This window comes from Pan paniscus, chromosome 4, assembly GCF_029289425.2.
Source record: "Pan paniscus chromosome 4, NHGRI_mPanPan1-v2.0_pri, whole genome shotgun sequence".
NCBI classification, from domain to species: domain Eukaryota; kingdom Metazoa; phylum Chordata; class Mammalia; order Primates; family Hominidae; genus Pan; species Pan paniscus.
In genome coordinates this window covers 379,619-400,532 of record NC_073253.2, presented here as the reverse complement: position 1 = coordinate 400,532, position 20,914 = coordinate 379,619, and the positions used below count along the sequence as shown (strand labels likewise).

General features: G+C 55.0%; 1 protein-coding gene across 3 annotated transcripts in view; it reads right to left on the bottom strand.

Annotated features, from left to right (window-relative positions):
* PLEKHG4B (pleckstrin homology and RhoGEF domain containing G4B) overlaps window positions 1-20,914 on the bottom strand; it is a 103,419-nt gene that overhangs the window by 4,078 nt on the left and 78,427 nt on the right. The window contains exons 14-19 of one of the 3 annotated variants that reach the window (XR_010112090.1): window positions 19,321-19,573; window positions 17,782-17,871; window positions 17,470-17,700; window positions 15,847-16,017; window positions 14,819-14,999; window positions 1,284-1,487 (exon numbers count right to left, since the gene is read on the bottom strand). Coding sequence is in view for 1 of the 3 variants with exons in the window: in XM_063604077.1 (XP_063460147.1) it covers window positions 14,819-14,999; window positions 15,847-16,017; window positions 17,470-17,700; window positions 17,782-17,871; window positions 19,321-19,573 (926 nt within the window). In the remaining 2 variants the exon portion in view is untranslated. The remainder of the gene's footprint in view (window positions 1-1,283; window positions 1,488-14,818; window positions 15,000-15,846; window positions 16,018-17,469; window positions 17,701-17,781; window positions 17,872-19,320; window positions 19,574-20,914) is intronic. The other 2 variants (XM_063604077.1, XR_010112091.1) reach the window with 2 other exon arrangements.

Below are 20,914 nucleotides of genomic sequence, written 5' to 3'. Positions count from 1 at the left end.
ATATGAATTGTAAGGAGAATGTATGAGGATAGAAAACATAACTGCATGTATGTAGTCCTAATGCCTATGCTGAAGAATATTATAGTAAGAATTGTTTTCCAGAGGTCTTGGGAGAACGGGAAGAAGTGCAGTGTGTGTGTGCTACAGTCACAGAGTTACTGATCATCTTCACCAATAGGTAACGTGCAAAGCTGGTTTATCAAGAGCGAGTGTCCCCTCTTGCAGGGAAAGGGCTGAGTGTGGCTGCCCGGGACACAGGGCTTGGAGTTGGGCAGTGAACAGGACATTGCTCTTCCCCTAACTCCGAAGCGCTATTTTAGGGTTAGAGCTGTGCACGTGGACGCGGGACAGCTTCCTCCTCTGGCTGCAGTGGGTTTGCTCGTGTACCTTACATCCAAGCCCACGGCCAAGAACAACCAGAAAAGCTAGACACACTTTCTGAAGGTTTTCTGGAGGTGACAAGGCAATCTAGCCTCAAAGGGCCAATGTCCTGGGCAGATGTGGCACTCACAGGCCACTGGAAACTTTACACCTTTCTACCCCTCAGGGCACTGCTGGTGGCGGATGAGCAGAGAGCTCATCTTGGAGCTTGGAGGCTGAGAGCTTCTGAAAACGCACAGGGTGGGGAGATAAAATCTGGAATTCAAGGACCACTGGGAGGAAGGGCCTGGGAAACTCCCAGACATTCAGTGGGGACCTGAAAAGGGAGCATGGACTTTGCCAGGAGTGGGACAAACGGAAGCTGGATCAGCTGCCCAAAGGTCTGAGGCAGACTTCATGCAGTCCCTCCCCGGAGTGCGTTCAGATGAACCACCCCTGCTCTTCCCACAAAAATAAATCCTCTGGAGGTGAAGACACCAGCCCGGGCCTCAAATGATCCTTACACATTTCCTACATCATATCTACTACTTAATAAAAAAAATTATCAGGCACACCCGGAGAAAGGACAAAATGAGGAAAGGCTGAGGAAAACCCCAGATAATTAAACATCCATGAGATAAAGGTTTGGACGTCTCAGACAGGCCGTGGAGGTAACCAGGATTAATGTGGCAGGAAGTAGATCACAGGATAGAGAGTCTCAAAAGGAAACCGAAATCCATCAAATAAAAGGAATCAAACACAAACCTACATATCAAAAATAAACCAATAATGAAATAAGTGAGTTTAATAGCAAAGCAGATCAATGAACTTTAAGATGAGTGGAAAACACACAGAAGCAGGGAAGACGTGATCGAAACACAGAAATCACACGAGAAACATAGGAACATGTAAAAAGGTCATACGTGTAATCGGGAGTTCCAGGTGGAGTGCAGAGAGTGGAGCAGGAGAAGTGATCAAATGTTCCAGAACTAACCCCACGCTCAGACACAGGCAAGGACCACCATGCTTGGCCGTCAGAGCATAGCTGGCCTGGGGGCAGCCAGAGAGCTCTCATTCATGGCGGTGGCTGCCCAGGTCTCTCTGCCTGGGGGGTGTTCCCCGCCTTCCTGTGGATGGGACAGAAGCATCAGGTGGTTCACACACCAGGAGGAGCCTCAACAATGAGGGACAGGAGTTGGCAGAAAAACACCCAGGTCCTTCAGTATGTGGGGGTCCCTCAGCATATGGGACAGTGCCTCAGTGTGCCTGTCTTCCAGAGGGTGTGTGCAAGGACCTGCCCATCAATCACCCTCCATGGCCTTCCCCTCCTCTCTCACTCCCCTGTTCTCACCAAATAGGTAGAAAACAAAGAGTAAGATACTCGATTTATAGCCAAATTACATTAAATGTAAACACACTACTCCAATTTAAAGACAAGGTTAGTCAAACTAGATAAAAAGATAAAAGTGAAATCAAACATATGCCTTTTACAAGAGACATATCTCAAATATAAGAACACCAAAAGTTCCAAGTAAGAACATGGAGAAGTATGTGTTGTGTAAACACTAACTTTGCAAAAGGAAACTGGAATACCTATATTAATTAGGAAGCACAGTTGGCCTTCTGTATCTGTGGGTTCCATATCCACAGGTTCCACCAAGGATCAAAAATATTTGAACAAAAAGCAATTAACAATAAAAGTTAAAAATACAAATAAAAAACCAATATAACAGCTATTTATAAGCATTTTCATTGTATTATGGATTATAAGTAATCTACAGATGATTTAAAGTATATAGGAGCATGTGTGTAGGTTCTATGCAACTACTGTTCCATTTCATATCAGCGACTTGAACAACTGCAGATTTGGGTATCCATGGGGGAGTCCTGGACCGCATCCCCATGGACATAGAGGGACAACTGTAGATCTAAGGCAAAAGGCACTGCTAAAAATAAAGAGTTGCATTTCATTATGATCAAAGAGGCTCTGTTTCTAGGAAGATATAGCAATTCTATATTACTATGCACCTACTAATTTAGCTTCAAAACATAGGAAGCAAAAATTGACAGAACAAAAAGAAAAATAGACAAATTCAAATTTACATCATCATGGGACATTTTCACATAATTTTCCTAGTAAGTGATAAGCAGCCAAAAAGCCAATAAGGATATAAAAAATCTGAAAAGCATAATTTTCAAAACATGATCAGAACTCTGCAATAACAACTACAAAGCACACTTTCTCTTCACGTGCACATGGAAAATTTACCAAAATGCTAGGATATACAACATTTCAAATAATCGAAGCTGTTACAGGTAGTTAGACAGGCAAGAGCGGGGCAGGAGAGGCTCCCCCACCCATTGGGAATGTCGGGTGATGGCTCGGCATATTTGCACTGTCTCTCTAAAAGTGGCACCTTGGGAGCCAGTGCCAGGGAGAGGCCGTTTCCTGATGGTCCACAACTGCTGTACTAAAGTGTTAATTGAAGGCAGGTGCCAGGAGAAGCAACTTTGTGCATTAAGAGACAAAATGGTAGAATGTGACCTTTAGGGGGAACCCCACCAGAAAAGGGAAGAAAGCCTCAGATGGGGATGCATACAATTTCCTAAGCACACAGGGCATCCTCACGTCCCCCCCACAGAAAAGGGAAGAAAGGCTCAGATGCGGATGCCTACAACTTCCTAAGCACACGGTGCATCCTCACGTCCCCCCACAGAAAAGGGAAGAAAGCCTCAGATGCGGATGCCTACAACTTCCTAAGCACACGGTGCATCCTCACGTCCCCCCACAGAAAAGGGAAGAAAGCCTCAGATGGGGATGCGTACAACTTCCTAAGCGCACGGTGCATCCTCACGTCCCCCCCACAGAAAAGGGAAGAAAGCCTCAGATGGGGATGCCTACAACTTCCTAAGCGCACGGTGCACCCTCACGTTCCCCCAACAGAAAAGGGAAGAAAGCCTCAGATGGGGATGCCTACAACTTCCTAAGCGCACGGTGCATCCTCACGTCCCCCCACAGAAAAGGGAAGAAAGCCTCAGATGGGGATGCCTACAACTTCCTAAGCGCACGGTGCATCCTCACGTTCCCCCAACAGAAAAGGGAAGAAAGCCTCAGATGGGGATGCCTACAACTTCCTAAGCACACAGGGCATCCTCACGTACCCCCCACAGAAAAGGGAAGAAAGCCTCAGATGCGGATGCCTACAACTTCCTAAGCACACGGTGCATCCTCACGTCCCCCCACAGAAAAGGGAGGAAAGCCTCAGATGCGGATGCCTACAACTTCCTAAGCGCACGGTGCATCCTCACGTCCCCCCACAGAAAAGGGAAGAAAGCCTCAGATGGGGATGCCTACAACTTCCTAAGCACACAGGGCATCCTCACGTTCCCCCCACAGAAAAGGGAAGAAAGCCTCAGATGGGGATGCCTACAACTTCCTAAGCGCACGGTGCATCCTCACGTTCCCCAAACAGAAAAGGGAAGAAAGCCTCAGATGCGGATGCCTACAACTTCCTAAGCACACGGTGCATCCTCACTTCCCCCCACAGAAAAGGGAAGAAAGCCTCAGATGGGGATGCGTACAACTTCCGAAGCGCACGGTGCATCCTCACGTCCCCCCACAGAAAAGGGAAGAAAGCCTCAGATGGGGATGCGTACAACTTCCTAAGCGCACGGTGCATCCTCACGTCCCCCCACAGAAAAGGGAAGAAAGCCTCAGATGGGGATGCCTACAACTTCCTAAGCGCACGGTGCATCCTCACGTTCCCCCAACAGAAAAGGGAAGAAAGCCTCAGATGGGGATGCCTACAACTTCCTAAGCGCACGGTGCATCCTCACGTCCCCCCACAGAAAAGGGAAGAAAGCCTCAGATGGGGATGCCTACAACTTCCTAAGCGCACGGTGCATCCTCACGTTCCCCCAACAGAAAAGGGAAGAAAGCCTCAGATGGGGATGCCTACAACTTCCTAAGCGCACAGGGCATCCTCACGTTCCCCCCACAGAAAAGGGAAGAAAGCCTCAGATGGGGATGCGTACAACTTCCTAAGCGCACGGTGCATCCTCACGTTCCCCCAACAGAAAAGGGAAGAAAGCCTCAGACGGGGATGCCTACAACTTCCTAAGCGCACGGTGCATCCTCACGTTCCCCCAACAGAAAAGGGAAGAAAGCCTCAGACGGGGATGCCTACAACTTCCTAAGCGCACGGTGCATCCTCACGTCCCCCCCACAGAAAAGGGAAGAAAGCCTCAGATGGGGATGCCTACAACTTCCTAAGCGCACGGTGCATCCTCACGTCCCCCCCACAGAAAAGGGAAGAAAGCCACAGATGGGGATGCCTACAACTTCCTAAGCGCACGGCGCATCCTCACGTCCCCCCCACAGAAAAGGGAAGAAAGCCTCAGATGGGGATGCCTACAACTTCCTAAGCGCACGGTGCATCCTCACGTCCCCCCACAGAAAAGGGGAGAAAGCCTCAGACGGGGATGCCTACAACTTCCTAAGCGCACGGCGCATCCTCACGTCCCCCCCACAGAAAAGGGAAGAAAGCCTCAGACGGGGATGCCTACAACTTCCTAAGCGCACGGCGCATCCTCACGTCCCCCCCACAGAAAAGGGAAGAAAGCCTCAGACGGGGATGCCTACAACTTCCTCAGCGCACGGTGCATCCTCACGTCCCCCCACAGAAAAGGGAAGAAAGCCTCAGACGGGGATGCCTACAACTTCCTAAGCACACGGTGCATCCTCACGTCCCCCCCACAGAAAAGGGAAGAAAGCCTCAGATGCGGATGCCTACAACTTCCTAAGCGCACGGTGCATCCTCACGTCCCCCCACAGAAAAGGGAAGAAAGCCTGAGACGGGGATGCCTACAATTTCCTAAGCACACGGTGCATCCTCACGTTCCCCCCACAGAAAAGGGAAGAAAGCCTCAGACGGGGATGCCTACAACTTCCTAAGCACACGGTGCATCCTCACGTCCCCCCCACAGAAAAGGGAAGAAAGCCTCAGACGGGGATGCCTACAACTTCCTAAGCGCACGGCGCATCCTCACGTCCCCCCACAGAAAAGGGAAGAAAGCCTCAGACGGGGATGCCTACAACTTCCTAAGCGCACGGTGCATCCTCACGTTCCCCCCACAGAAAAGGGAAGAAAGCCTCAGACGGGGATGCCTACAACTTCCTAAGCACACGGTGCATCCTCACGTCCCCCCACAGAGAAGGGAAGAAAGCCTCAGATGGGGATGCCTACAACTTCCTAAGCACAGGGTGCATCCTCACGTCCCCCCACAGAAAAGGGAAGAAAGCCTCAGACGGGGATGCCTACAACTTCCTAAGCACACGGTGCATCCTCACGTCCCCCCACAGAGAAGGGAAGAAAGCCTCAGATGGGGATGCCTACAACTTCCTAAGCACAGGGTGCATCCTCACGTCCCCCCACAGAAAAGGGAAGAAAGCCTCAGACGGGGATGCATACAATTTCCTAAGCACACAGGGCATCCTCACGTTCCCCCAACAGAAAAGGGAAGAAAGCCTCAGACGGGGATGCCTACAACTTCCTAAGCACACGGTGCATCCTCACGTCCCCCCACAGAGAAGGGAAGAAAGCCTCAGATGGGGATGCCTACAACTTCCTAAGCACAGGGTGCATCCTCACGTCCCCCCACAGAAAAGGGAAGAAAGCCTCAGACGGGGATGCATACAATTTCCTAAGCACACAGGGCATCCTCATGTCCCACCCACAGAAAAGGGAAGAAAGCCTCAGACGCGGATGCCTACAACTGCCTAAGCGCACGGTGCATCCTCACGTCCCCCCCACAGAAAAGGGAAGAAAGCCTCAGACGGGGATGCATACAATTTCCTAAGCACACAGGGCATCCTCACGTCCCCCCCACAGAAAAGGGAAGAAAGCGTCAGATGCGGATGCCTACAACTTCCTAAGCACACAGGGCATCCTCACGTCCCCCCCACAGAAAAGGGAAGAAAGCCTCAGATGGGGATGCCTACAACTTCCTAAGCGCACGGTGCATCCTCACGTCCCCCCACAGAAAAGGGAAGAAAGCCTCAGACGGGGATGCATACAATTTCCTAAGCACACAGGGCATCCTCACCTCCCCCCCACAGAAAAGGGAAGAAAGCCTCAGACGCGGATGCCTACAACTTCCTAAGCGCACGGTGCATCCTCACGTCCCCCCCACAGAAAAGGGAAGAAAGCCTCAGACGGGGATGCATACAATTTCCTAAGCGCACGGTGCATCCTCACGTCCCCCCCACAGAAAAGGGAAGAAAGCCTCAGATGCGGATGCCTACAACTTCCTAAGCACACGGTGCATCCTCACGTCCCCCCCACAGAAAAGGGAAGAAAGCCTCAGATGGGGATGCCTACAACTTCCTAAGCGCACGGCGCATCCTCACGTCCCCCCCACAGAAAAGGGAAGAAAGCCTCAGATGGGGATGACTACAACTTCCTAAGCGCACGGCGCATCCTCACGTCCCCCCCGCAGAAAAGGGAAGAAAGCCTCAGATGGGGATGCCTACAACTTCCTCAGCGCACGGTGCATCCTCACGTCCCCCCACAGAAAAGGGAAGAAAGCCTCAGATGGGGATGCCTACAACTTCCTAAGCACACGGTGCATCCTCACGTCCTCCCCACAGAAAAGGGAAGAAAGCCTCAGATGCGGATGCCTACAACTTCCTAAGCGCACGGTGCATCCTCACGTCCCCCCACAGAAAAGGGAAGAAAGCCTCAGACGGGGATGCCTACAACTTCCTAAGCACACGGTGCATCCTCACGTTCCCCCCACAGAAAAGGGAAGAAAGCCTCAGACGGGGATGCCTACAACTTCCTAAGCACACGGTGCATCCTCACGTCCCCCCACAGAAAAGGGAAGAAAGCCTCAGACGGGGATGCCTACAACTTCCTAAGCGCACGGTTCATCCTCACGTTCCCCCCACAGAAAAGGGAAGAAAGCCTCAGACGGGGATGCCTACAACTTCCTAAGCACACGGTGCATCCTCACGTCCCCCCACAGAAAAGGGAAGAAAGCCTCAGATGGGGATGCCTACAACTTCCTAAGCACAGGGTGCATCCTCACGTCCCCCCACAGAAAAGGGAAGAAAGCCTCAGACGGGGATGCATACAATTTCCTAAGCACACAGGGCATCCTCACGTCCCACCCACAGAAAAGGGAAGAAAGCCTCAGACGCGGATGCCTACAACTGCCTAAGCGCACGGTGCATCCTCACGTCCCCCCCACAGAAAAGGGAAGAAAGCCTCAGACGGGGATGCATACAATTTCCTAAGCACACAGGGCATCCTCACGTCCCCCCCCACAGAAAAGGGAAGAAAGCGTCAGATGCGGATGCCTACAACTTCCTAAGCACACAGGGCATCCTCACGTCCCCCCCACAGAAAAGGGAAGAAAGCCTCAGATGGGGATGCCTACAACTTCCTAAGCGCACGGTGCATCCTCACGTCCCCCCACAGAAAAGGGAAGAAAGCCTCAGATGCGGATGCCTACAACTTCCTAAGCGCACGGTGCATCCTCACGTCCCCCCACAGAAAAGGGAAGAAAGCCTCAGATGCGGATGCCTACAACTTCCTAAGCACACAGGGCATCCTCACGTCCCCCCCACAGAAAAGGGAAGAAAGCCTCAGACGCGGATGCCTACAACTTCCTAAGCGCACGGTGCATCCTCACGTCCCCCCACAGAAAAGGGAAGAAAGCCTCAGACGGGGATGCATACAATTTCCTAAGCACACAGGGCATCCTCACCTCCCCCCCACAGAAAAGGGAAGAAAGCCTCAGACGCGGATGCCTACAACTTCCTAAGCGCACGGTGCATCCTCACGTCCCCCCACAGAAAAGGGAAGAAAGCCTCAGACGGGGATGCATACAATTTCCTAAGCACACGGTGCATCCTCACGTCCCCCCCACAGAAAAGGGAAGAAAGCCTCAGATGCGGATGCCTACAACTTCCTAAGCACACAGGGCATCCTCACGTCCCCCCCACAGAAAAGGGAAGAAAGCCTCAGATGGGGATGCCTACAACTTCCTAAGCACACGGTGCATCCTCACTTCCCCCCACAGAAAAGGGAAGAAAGCCTCAGATGGGGATGCGTACAACTTCCTAAGCGCACGGTGCATCCTCACGTCCCCCCACAGAAAAGGGAAGAAAGCCTCAGATGGGGATGCGTACAACTTCCTAAGCGCACGGTGCATCCTCACGTCCCCCCACAGAAAAGGGAAGAAAGCCTCAGACGGGGATGCATACAATTTCCTAAGCACACAGGGCATCCTCACGTCCCCCCCACAGAAAAGGGAAGAAAGCCTCAGATGCGGATGCCTACAACTTCCTAAGCACACAGTGCATCCTCACGTCACCCCACAGAAAAGGGAAGAAAGCCTCAGATGTGGATGCCTACAACTTCCTAAGCGCACGGTGCATCCTCACGTCCCCCCCACAGAAAAGGGAAGAAAGCCTCAGATGCGGATGCGTACCACTTCCTAAGCGCACGGTGCATCCTCACGTCCCCCCACAGAAAAGGGAAGAAAGCCTCAGATGGGGATGCCTACAACTTCCTAAGCGCACGGTGCATCCTCACGTCCCCCCCACAGAAAAGGGAAGAATGCCTCAGATGCGGATGCCTACAACTTCCTAAGCGCACGGTGCATCCTCACATCCCCCCACAGAAAAGGGAAGAAAGCCTCAGACGGGGATGCCTACAACTTCCTAAGCGCACGGTGCATCCTCACGTTCCCCCCACAGAAAAGGGAAGAAAGCCTCAGACGGGGATGCCTACAACTTCCTAAGCGCACGGTGCATCCTCACGTTCCCCCCACAGAAAAGGGAAGAAAGCCTCAGATGGGGATGCCTACAACTTCCTAAGCACACAGGGCATCCTCACGTTCCCCCCACAGAAAAGGGAAGAAAGCCTCAGATGGGGATGCCTACAACTTCCTAAGCACACGGTGCATCCTCACGTCCCCCCACAGAAAAGGGAAGAAAGCCTCAGATGGGGATGCCTACAACTTCCTAAGCGCACGGTGCATCCTCACGTCCCCCCCACAGAAAAGGGAAGAAAGCCTCAGATGCGGATGCCTACAACTTCCTAAGCACACGGTGCATCCTCACGTCCCCCCCACAGAAAAGGGAAGAAAGCCTCAGATGGGGATGCCTACAACTTCCTAAGCACACGGTGCATCCTCACGTCCCCCCCACAGAAAAGGGAAGAAAGCCTCAGATGCGGATGCCTACAACTTCCTAAGCACACGGTGCATCCTCACGTCCCCCCACAGAAAAGGGAAGAAAGCCTGATGCGGATGCCTACAACTTCCTAAGCGCACGCTGCATCCTCACGTCCCCCCACGGAAAAGGGAAGAAAGCCTCAGATGGGGATGCCTACAACTTCCTAAGCACACAGGGCATCCTCACGTTCCCCCCACAGAAAAGGGAAGAAAGCCTCAGATGGGGATGCCTACAACTTCCTAAGCGCACGGTGCATCCTCACGTTCCCCCAACAGAAAAGGGAAGAAAGCCTCAGACGGGGATGCCTACAACTTCCTAAGCGCACGGTGCATCCTCACGTCCCCCCCGCAGAAAAGGGAAGAAAGCCTCAGATGGGGATGCCTACAACTTCCTAAGCACACGGTGCATCCTCACGTCCCCCCCACAGAAAAGGGAAGAAAGCCTCAGATGGGGATGCCTACAACTTCCTAAGCGCACGGTGCATCCTCACGTCCCCCCCACAGAAAAGGGAAGAAAGCCTCAGATGGGGATGCCTACAACTTCCTAAGCACACGGTGCATCCTCACGTCCCCCCACAGAAAAGGGAAGAAAGCCTCAGACGGGGATGCATACAATTTCCTAAGCACACAGGGCATCCTCACCTCCCCCCCACAGAAAAGGGAAGAAAGCCTCAGACGCGGATGCCTACAACTTCCTAAGCGCACGGTGCATCCTCACGTCCCCCCACAGAAAAGGGAAGAAAGCCTCAGACGGGGATGCCTACAACTTCCTAAGCGCACGGTGCATCCTCACATCCCAAGGGAAAGGTGCGCACTGTGCACACGGGCAGCCCAGCCTAAGGGGAGAATCAAGGGAAAGGGGCCGGCCCAGAAAGTCTTAGGATCAAGGATAAATGGGGCACTCGATCTCGGTGCCCGCTTGGGTCTCTTCCAAGTGTGCTTTCGTTTCTTTCCCGCTCTAAAAGCCTTTTTAAATAAACTTCCACTCCTGCTCTGAAACTTGCCTGGGTCTCTTTTTCTGCCTTACATCCCTCAGTCAAATTCTTTCTTCGGAGGAGGTAAGAACTGAGGTTCCTGCAGACCTGTACAGATTTGCCGCCGGTCACTCGGATACCTTCCACAGACAACAAACTCTAGTGTATATTATTTGACCAAAGTGGTCTTAAACTCAAAACTGGTATCACAAAGTTAACTAGAAAATCTTGGAAATTCGGTAATACATTTCTAAATAACCCATGATGAGTCCGAGAAGAAATTAAAGTGGAAGTTAGAAAATATACTGAACTGACTGTGAATAGACACATGACATATACAAACTTGTGGGATGCAGCTAAAGCCAGGCTTAGGGGAAAGCCTGTAGTCCTAAATACGGCACAAAAACTAGAACAAAACAAAGGCTCAACTCAATGATATAAGCATCCACCTCAAGAAATTAGGTAGAAAGGAAAAGCAAATGAAACACTGAAAAAGGTAGACACAACAAAATAACAGAGTAGAAATTAATTAAATGGAAAATAAGTGTGTAGATAATCAATTAAACCAAAATTCTGTTTTCTGAGAAGACTAATTTGGCAAATCCCTGGCAAAACTGGAGAAGTCAAGAGGCCTTAAGTGACCAATGAGGCAATGGGGAGGGGGTGCCAGGTCCTAGACACACCTGAAAAGCATTAGGCTCCACTTTCCAGGTGACCCAGCTGTACCTGCAGAGGTTGGTCAGCTCTGTGGCCCAGGCCCCACAGCCCCAGGCCCAGGCCCCACAGCCCCAGGCCCAGGCAGAGTCCTGTGTGCGTACCCTGTGCTCAGCTGCCCACCTGACCCTGTTTGAGGAAGGCTGTGAAACTAAATAATTTGAACTCAACGCTGTGGGAACTGTAAGTTATTCTGAACCCTGAGAGGAACCCAGCAATGCCGAGTCTCTGAGCATCAGCTGCACCTTCTGCTTTTTCTGGTAAATGGTCAGGGATGACCAGGAAGCACCAGAGATAAGAGCCTCCGCCTCCTCACAGAATGTTAAAGCAATCTTCCTTGGAATGCAGCAACCTGTACTAATCAAGTTGCTGTCAAGTTGGCTGCAACCGTTTCTGTCTCTGTAAGTGAAGCCTCAGCTTCCCCACTTGGGAGCACGGACCCCGTCCCTTTGGAGGCTGCATTCTGGGGTGGCCATTCTCATGCTTTGCGCTTGAATCAACTTAGTTCTATTTTCTGAATCTGATTATTCAAGGCTGGCAGGGCCTACTTCCTGCAGGCTCCAGGTGCTTGGAACACCAGAGAGGTTGAAATGGACAGATCGACCCCAGGGAGACTTTGTGCACTACAGTCAGGCAGACCCCAAACAGGAAGCAGGACTGTGGGTTACAAAGGAAGGAAAAAGGCCAGGAAGGCTCTTCAGGATGGTGGCATCTCGGAGGTGAGGCCTCTGGCCAAGTAACTGCTGTTGGGGGCTGCACAGGGGTGAAGCCCACGGGGGTGTGGAGTAGCCAGGAGGCTGGGGGCCAGAGGAGGAGCCTGTGGCGATGCCATGGGGCCCCCTGTGTCTGACAGAGCTGGCTCCGGAGTGTTTCAGGGGCCGGTGGGGAGGTGGTGGTTTCACCTGGAGGGGGTCAGGGCTCAGGCGGGGTGCAGCCGTGCAGGAGCCCTGGTCGTGTCTGCCTGGAGTGGTCAGGGCTCAGGCGGGGTGCAGCCGTGCAGGAGCCCTGGTCGTGTCTGCCTGGACGGGTCAGGGCTCAGGCGGGGTGCAGCCGTGCAGGAGCCCTGGTCGTGTCTGCCTGGAGGGGTCAGGGCTCAGGCGGGGTGCAGCCGTGCAGGAGCCCTGGTCGTGTCTGCCTGGAGGGGTCAGGGCTCAGGCGGGGTGCAGCCGTGCAGGAGCCCTGGTCGTGTCTGCCTGGAGGGGTCAGGGCTCAGGCGGGGTGCAGCCGTGCAGGAGCCCTGGTCGTGTCTGCCTGGAGGGGTCAGGGCTCAGGCGGGGTGCAGCCGTGCAGGAGCCCTGGTCGTGTCTGCCTGGAGGGGTCAGGGCTCAGGCGGGGTGCAGCCGTGCAGGAGCCCTGGTCGTGTCTGCCTGGAGGGGTCAGGGCTCAGGCGGGGTGCAGCCGTGCAGGAGCCCTGGTCGTGTCTGCCTGGAGGGGTCAGGGCTCAGGCGGGGTGCAGCCGTGCAGGAGCCCTGGTCGTGTCTGCCTGGAGGGGTCAGGGCTCAGGCGGGGTGCAGCCGTGCAGGAGCCCTGGTCGTGTCTGCCTGGAGGGGTCAGGGCTCAGGCGGGGTGCAGCCGTGCAGGAGCCCTGGTCGTGTCTGCCTGGAGGGGTCAGGGCTCAGGCGGGGTGCAGCCGTGCAGGAGCCCTGGTCGTGTCTGCCTGGAGGGGTCAGGGCTCAGGCGGGGTGCAGCCGTGCAGGAGCCCTGGTCGTGTCTGCCTGGAGGGGTCAGGGCTCAGGCGGGGTGCAGCCGTGCAGGAGCCCTGGTCGTGTCTGCCTGGAGGGGTCAGGGCTCAGGCGGGGTGCAGCCGTGCAGGAGCCCTGGTCGTGTCTGCCTGGAGGGGTCAGGGCTCAGGCGGGGTGCAGCCGTGCAGGAGCCCTGGTCGTGTCTGCCTGGAGGGGTCAGGGCTCAGGCGGGGTGCAGCCGTGCAGGAGCCCTGGTCGTGTCTGCCTGGAGGGGTCAGGGCTCAGGCGGGGTGCAGCCGTGCAGGAGCCCTGGTCGTGTCTGTAGCTTGGGTGCCTGGGTTTTAGGTCTGAGAGGCCAGAGCTGCCAGGGTGGGCTTGTAGGGTAGAGAGGGACAGCTGGGTTTACAGTGGCTTTGGCTATTAGTGAGGTGCTGGGGCAGGACCTGGAGTTGGAGCTCAGTGTGGGAGAAGGTCTGGGGTGGGGGGTGGTTGCTGTGAAGGTGGTGTTCGCAGCCGCCAGGCTGGAGGAATAAGCACAGAGAGTCACCCTCAGTGAAGAAGTCGGTAGGGGGAGCAAACGAGGGTGGACATTGAGGGAGGAGGCCTGGGGAAGGGATCCTAGGGTGGGGAATGAGTGCTCTGGGGAGGGCCCTCTCACCTGCAGGAAGACTGAGGGCTGACCATGAGCTCAGCCTCCCAGGGCCACGGGGGCCAGACCAGCAGGGCAGGGGCAGGAAGTCAACCAGAGGGTTAAACATGGATCCAGACCTGCGGGGGACTCTCGGGTTGCCGCAGTGCCTTATGTTCGCTTGTGGACATGAGAGACACGTGTGTGAGTGCTGTCGGGTCCAGTCCAAGAACTTTCTTGTCAAGTGCTGACCAAGGAGCCCCCAGGTGCCCCAGACCGGGTGGGCCTCTTGGGTGCCCATGAGGAAGAAAATGGACAGTCCGGCTACTGGAGGCTCCTCAGAGTGATTAGGCCCTTAGAGAGACTGACTTTGGAGATCGAGTCACGGAGCTCAGCCCCTTCATTTCTGACCTTTTGTTAGAGATTTCCTTGCCTCCCTGTTCCTGGCTCAGACCAGAGAGCCCTGAGACAGAAGACCCTTGGCTATTCTGTCCCTAACGTGGAATGCGAAATATACCCCTCACCCTTACCAAAAAAGAAACGCTGACTGCAGCCAACCAAACTGCTATAACTGTGCACCAACCCTGTATAGAAAATGATGTGATCCTGTTGTTTCCCCAGACCGTGCCTATACAAATGGCCCTTAAACCTCCTCACTTCGGGGCAATGACCCCATCCCTTTGAAGTCTGTGTCCTCCCAGTTGGCCATCCTCAGACTTTGTGCTCAAGTGAACTCAATATTTAATCATACCGCCTGAATCTCAGCATTAAGGTTGATAGCCCAGCTCCCAACCCACGCCTCCACCCCAGCCCCACTCCTAGCCTTGGCCCCTGACCCCTGGACTCAGTCTCTAGCCTCCACCCCAGCCCCACTCCTAGTCTTGGCCCCCGGCCCCTGGACTCAGTCTCCAGTCCCCACCCCAGCCCCACTCCTAGCCTTAGCCCCCGACCCCTGGACTCAGTCTCCAGCCCCCACCCCGGCCCTGCTGGCCCTCCGGCCCCTGGATTCAGTCTCCAGCCCCCACCCCAGCCCCAGCCCCCATTCCCCAGCCCCTAGACTCAGTCCCTGACCACAGCTCCAGCCCCAGCTTTAGCCCTGGCCCCCAGCCCCCTGGCCCCTGGACTCAGCCCCTGGCTCTCACCCCAGTCCCAGCCCCGACCCCCACCCCTAGCTGTGCCCCTGAGCCTGGCAGGCCCTGCGGCCCCCATCTTCCCACCTCTGCTCTTTAGTGCCTGCCGCCACAGGATCCTCCCTATGACATCGGTCCATGCACTCTTGACCTCTGCCGAGCTTGCTTGGAGAATGTAGGTGTCCTGAGATTTCCGCCGCCTGCGAAACCAAATCTCAAACCTCAAGCCACTGTCCCCGACGTTCTCTGTCATCCCGATCTCGGCCGTCTGCAGTCAGCAAACACCCGTTGCAGCACCATCAGGAACACAGATCTCTGAACAACTGGCTACCCAAATTCCTCAGTGCTGGAGGTCACTTCACCCAGACACCAAATGACAAATGTGTGGGATGGGTCAGGGTGAGCGAGACCACACTGCTCACGAGTGTGTGAGGCTGCTTGTGACCATGCCAGGGAGAGTGCCTGTGTGCAGGATAGCTGTCCGTGTGTGTGAGGCTGCTCATGAGTGACTGCTTGTGAGCGTGCAAAGGAGAGTGTACAGGACTGTCCCTGTGTGCAACGCTGCTCATGGGTGTGTGAGGCTGCTTATGAGTGTGCAAGGGAGAGTGAATGTGAAGGACAGCTGTCCATGAGTGTGCAAGGCTATGCACGAGTCTGTGAGGCTGCTTGTGTGTGAGCCCATGCACCCTCATGGCCTCTATCAAGAAGGGAGGGACCTCCCCTCCCTCAGCACAGCCGAGTCACAAGTGGGAACCTGCCCACCGTGGCGCATCAGCAAAGCCCTCCGTGTGCACCTCCGAGAGCCAGGGGAAGGCCTGTCCCTGTGTTCACCTCTGCACAGGATCCAAAATGCAGTTACTGACTGAGTAGGCACTTGTTTCTCAGCCCCTCGACTGGACATGGGACTGGAGAAGACACACTTCTCCTTGCAGCTTTTGGAAGGCTAACGTTTTCAAGAATTTACCCAAGAACCACAGAAAACAAACATCGCAGTGCGGCTCCTCCCCGCTTCACTCCCTCCCAGTTCCTCTGCTGGCCTCAGGTGAGACAAGGGTCCGAGACCCCCTTGGAGGGCCTGGCTCGGCCTGCACCCGATCGGACCGGGCGGGCGCTACCTTGAAGGACTGCTTGTACAGGTAGACGTCGTGGCTGCCCTCCACCTTCTGGGTCTTGCTAAACAGGATGAGGTCTTCAAAGAGGAACACGTGCCTCAGATACTTCTTCCTCCTGCAGCAAACGATAAACTCATCCCGGCATCTCAGCTGCCCCTGTTCCTTCAAATTCACCTGCAGAGGAATACACAGGTGGATTTCATCCAAGAAAATCCGGCGTCTGTGGTGGCACAAGTCACTGTCTCCGTCTAAATGTGTTAGCTTCGTGACAAGACGGAACAGCAGCCAAACTGCCATAAAATCTGGCAAATCCGCCTTAATGTTAGCTGCTAAAGGTTTCAAAGAGCATCAGGATAGAAACTGCAGCATCACATCTAAAAGCTCAGGAACTCACCCAGTTCACCCTAACCCTCCCGTTTGACCCTCTGGGCCCACACACAGGGGAGGAGCCCTGCTCAGGGGGTGAGCGTCCCACACCCCCACCCCAGCCCCCGTTCCCGGGTCATACGTGCAGAGATCACAAGGTAAACCTTGTTGCAATTTATGGAACTTTCTACTTCAAAGCCCTTGCGTCCATTTTGATGGAACCCCCTGCTGAGGTGGTGCTAGAGTCCCCCTCACTAAATAGCCCCTGGGAATCCGACAGCTCCTCCCTCCTCCCCACAGAAATCCCTTCAAGCTGGGTCAGGGGAGACAGCAGCCCCCAGAGATGGAGCCACCGTGCCCACCAGGCTGTCCCTCCCCTAGTGGAATTTACCCACATGATGGGCACGGTTGGCAGAGCCTCTCCCATGACCTCCATCCCATGGACGCCCCTAGGGCTCCTTGGCTGAGGATGCTGGGACAGCCTGAGGCGCCTCCACACTAGTGACCAGGAAGACTGACTATACCACTTCCTAGAAGCAGCCCTGATTCCATCGGTGTTGGGGGCCCGAGATGGGCCTGCCTTTTCCAGCTCATGTGGGGTCCCACCCTCCATGGCCCTGCTCTGCCATTGGGGTGTCACCCATCCCAGGCGAGAGTGGAGCCAGCGCCCCCACGCACCGGCCATTGCTCAGCTCACCCGTGGCCTTTTGGGCATCTGGGGTTTGGGGCAGCCAGGGCAGCCTTCACTACACTGAGCTGCAGAACCCCCGCAGAGGGGCCTGATAAGACCCATGCGGCCGGTCGCGGGCAGCAGCATATGGGTGAGCTGCCGCGGGCCCGTATGAACGAGCCAAGGTCAGCCCCACGCCTTGGCCCTAGTGCCTTCTCACAGAGGGCTGGGGTGCAGCGCCCACGTCCACCTGTTTTAAATACAGCCCAGGTAAGCAGACTTCCAGTTATTCAGAGCCAGCCTGCTTTGCATGTCCTGTAGAACGGCAGCCAACATCTGCCAGCCATTGTCAAACCCCGGGGCTCCAGGGGCCTCGAGCCTGGCTGCTCCCTGACATTGCCCAGACAGGTAAGACCCTCCTCCCGGTGGCCCCCGCTGCGGCCTTCAGAAGGCTGTGCTTTGAGGGACTTCTCCGGGGCAAATCTGCCAGCACATCACCAAGAAAACTGTGCTGCTGGGGCCAAGACTTTCTCACCAGCAGCCTCAAATTCCCCCAGCTTGCCTGAGCTGCCAGCGTCTGGGGCACTTACGTCACAGCCGCGGATGGCGTCCATGGCCAGCAGGTCATTGCCGTGACGCAGCTGGAAGCAGACCACGACCTCGGCGGCTCGGAGCTCGCCCAGCTCCTGCCCCTGGGCCAGGCCACAGCTGGCCTCCTTGAGCAGGTCCTGGAGTAGCAGCGCGTACTTGGCCACACGCTGCACGGGCCGCAGCAGGTAGGAGGCCAGGTCCATCTTGTCACCTAGCTCCCGCTGCTTGTCCTGCAAGGGCCAGGTGAGAGGGTCAGCTCCGGCCTGGCTGAGGGCCGGGCAGGCTATGGGGGGCGGGCCGAGGGGGATGACCTTGAAGAAGGCGTTGCCGTGGCTGCTGAGCAGGGCATCCGACTGCGGCTTGTTTTTGCTGTAGATCACGTACATCCCAAACTGCTCTTCCTGGAAAAGCAGAGGCGACTGCTTGGCTGTGGGAGTGACAGGCCCAGAGACAGCAGGCTCCTGCAGCCCAGGTCAGACTTGGAACTGCTCCCGTCCCAAGACCCCCCAGGTGCAGTTTGTACCATGATCAGGTGAAAGGGAGACTCGGCCCTTCATTAAAGACTATCAGAGTATCCCCAACACCAGGGCTCCAGGGGTGACCAGTTTACCAGCTGAAGCCTCAATGCTGAGAATTCTGTAATTTGTCTTTAAAACACAGACTCCAGGGGGTTGAGGGGGGAAGAGGATGCAGCTGGCAGTGGGCCTGGGAGGGCGTGGGGGGCATTGGAATGATTTGGTCCATGGCCAAGAGCTAAAGCTGTCAAGACATTTAAAATTGCCACAATCACGGTCAATATGAATCTGCACTTTATGTCTAAAAGCACCTTTTAAGAAAACGCTGAGGCCGGGCACGGTGGCTCACACCTGTAATCCCAGCACTTTGGGAGGCTGAAGCGGGCGGATCAGGAGGTTGGGAGTTCAAGACCAGCCTGGCCAGCATGGTGAAACCCCATCTCTACTAAAAATACAAAAATTAGCCGGGCGTGGTGGCGGCGCCTGTAGTCCTAGCTACTCAAGAGGCTGAGGCAGGAGAATCACTTGAACTCGGGAGGCGGAGTCTGCTGTGAGCTGTGATTGTGCCACTGCACTCCAGTCTGGGCAACAGAGCGAGACTTCGTCTCAAAGAAAAAAAAAAGGAAACACTGAAAAGATGTAACATGCGCTTCTTTTGTCCACGGCTGTTTTTGTTGTGATAATCTGTGCTCAGTGGTCTGGGACACACATCCCATCTGCCCACAGCACTCAGTGAATGCCTATTGAAAGCCTGTCAGTTTCTTTCCAGAGTAAATTAAAAACTTTATTAAAGACATTCAAACAGAGAGATTCCACATTCATCACTGAGAAGCAACTTACGAGGAGAGACCACTGGGTCTGTACATTCAACGTGCTTCCAGTTGAAAGCCTCACAGGGAATTCTCAGAACGGGACAGGCTGGTCCCTCTGGCAGGTAATGGGGCACCCAGGGGCAGGGGGCGTGTGAAGAGGTGAGGCCTGGCCTCTCCCCGGAAGGTGATTCTGGGAGCTGCTTCTGGCCTATCAGCTGGAAGTGGTAAAGGAGAAGGGCTGCTGGCAGAACGGGTGTGATGGTGTCTGTGAGCCTCCACCTCCAGGGGCAGCAGGGACGCAGTCGGTCACACCACGCGCAAAGCACCGGGCACTGGAGACCCACAGGTTATCCGTGTGGGGCATCTGTTTTTCGGCTGGTCTTAACATCCTGTCAGGACCAGCTCCTAGACCTGGACTGAAGCTATTCCAACCGCCTGACACGTGGGCCCTGTAGGCCCCGCCTCTCTGACACCAGCTTCACCCACCATGTTGCCTGGCGCCCACGCCATGGCCTGCACTTACGTGTCTCAGGAAACTGCGGCCCACGGCCAAGGGGCAGTGCTGGCAGCGCTCCAGCTCCCGGAGGAAGTGCTGCTGGTGGAAGTCGTGGAGCTTCTCCAAGTTGCCGAAAATAACGTGGTGCTTCCCTCGAAGGCCCTGGGGCAAGTCCATTCTTTCCATTTCTGGAAAATAGTTGTCAATGACGTATCCTAAGCACCGAATGTACTCCCTCTCTGTGGCGATCATCTCGGCCATGATGTGCCTCAGTCGGCTGCTGGAAGACACAGAGATCCCGGGGGGCACACGGCCCCCCACGGACACTTTATTAAAAGCAATTCATGCCTGAGACAGAAACACATGAAAACCCGGAGGGATGAGCAGGGTCACATGTGGACTGGAGGCACATGGGCACATGTGGGATGCATGATAAAAAAGCTTCCGGCCAGGCGTGGGGGCTCATGCCTGTAATCCCAGGACTTTGGGAGGCTGAGGCAGGTAGATCACGAGGTCAAGAGATCGAGACCAGCCTGGCCAACATGGTGAAACCATGTCTCTACTCAAAATACAAAAATTAGCTGGGGGTAGTGGCAGGCACCTATAGTCCCAGCCACTTGGGAAGCTGAGGCAGGAGAATCACTTGAACCTGGGAGGCGGATGCTGCAGTGAGGCGAGATCACGCCACTGCACTCCAGCCTGGTGACAGAGTGAGACTCCGTCTCAAAAAAAAAAAAAAAAAAAAAAATCTTCCAGTCTACTGCACATCCTCAGCAAGGAGCGACTCACCTGCACCTCCACTCATTCTCTCCCTGTTACCTGGAGCTGCTCTCTTGATACACAGTAACTTGAAAAGATAAGGACTACATTTCAAAAAGAAACTTGTCAGGTGAAACATTTCCACATTATTGATCATGGCCTTTTCAGAGGAAAGATCCCTTTGGAAACCAAGACAGACAGATTCCCAGGCTTCCTAACTGAAACTCTGAACATAAGGTTTCTCGTTCCCAGCTGGTTTCATTCTAGCGGTGAGATGACTCAACCACTTCCAGCAGTGACGCTTCTGCTAAGGAAGGCTGTGGTGGAAATTTCGTGAGAAAACGGCTTTTGGATCCTTGCCCACTGCTGACTGACCAGGAGGTTTTCTCGAGGGTCAGCTTCCATGGTAGTTACTCCTGACTCAAGGGGCTCAGCACCTTAAGGAGCAGCTTCAGGGGGACTCGGGGGCTGCAGTGGCCGGAGAGCAAGGCCGGGGGCGCAGGACGGCCCAGAGGTGGACAACAGCAGGCTAGGCCCCAGGGATGGCCCTCCATGGAACCCTCAGCCCCACCCTTGGCTGGGGTCTCCCTGCCTTGAATGAGCGTCCTGAGGAGGGGCTGCCAAGCAGGGTTTGTAGGAGCACTGTTCCCGTGAGGGGTGAGCCTCTGAAGCACTTCTGAGTCTTTGAAGAGCCCTTCCTGACAACACACACATCTGCAGGAGATGTGGGCTCCTCTGTGGCTGCCCGAAGTCTCACTACCTCCGTATCCCCAGGGCAGGGCAGGACCCAGAGGATCCACTCGTGTTGCCCTGAGAGAGTGGAGAGGTGGGCTGGCCAGTGTGGTTAGCTTGGCCAGATGGT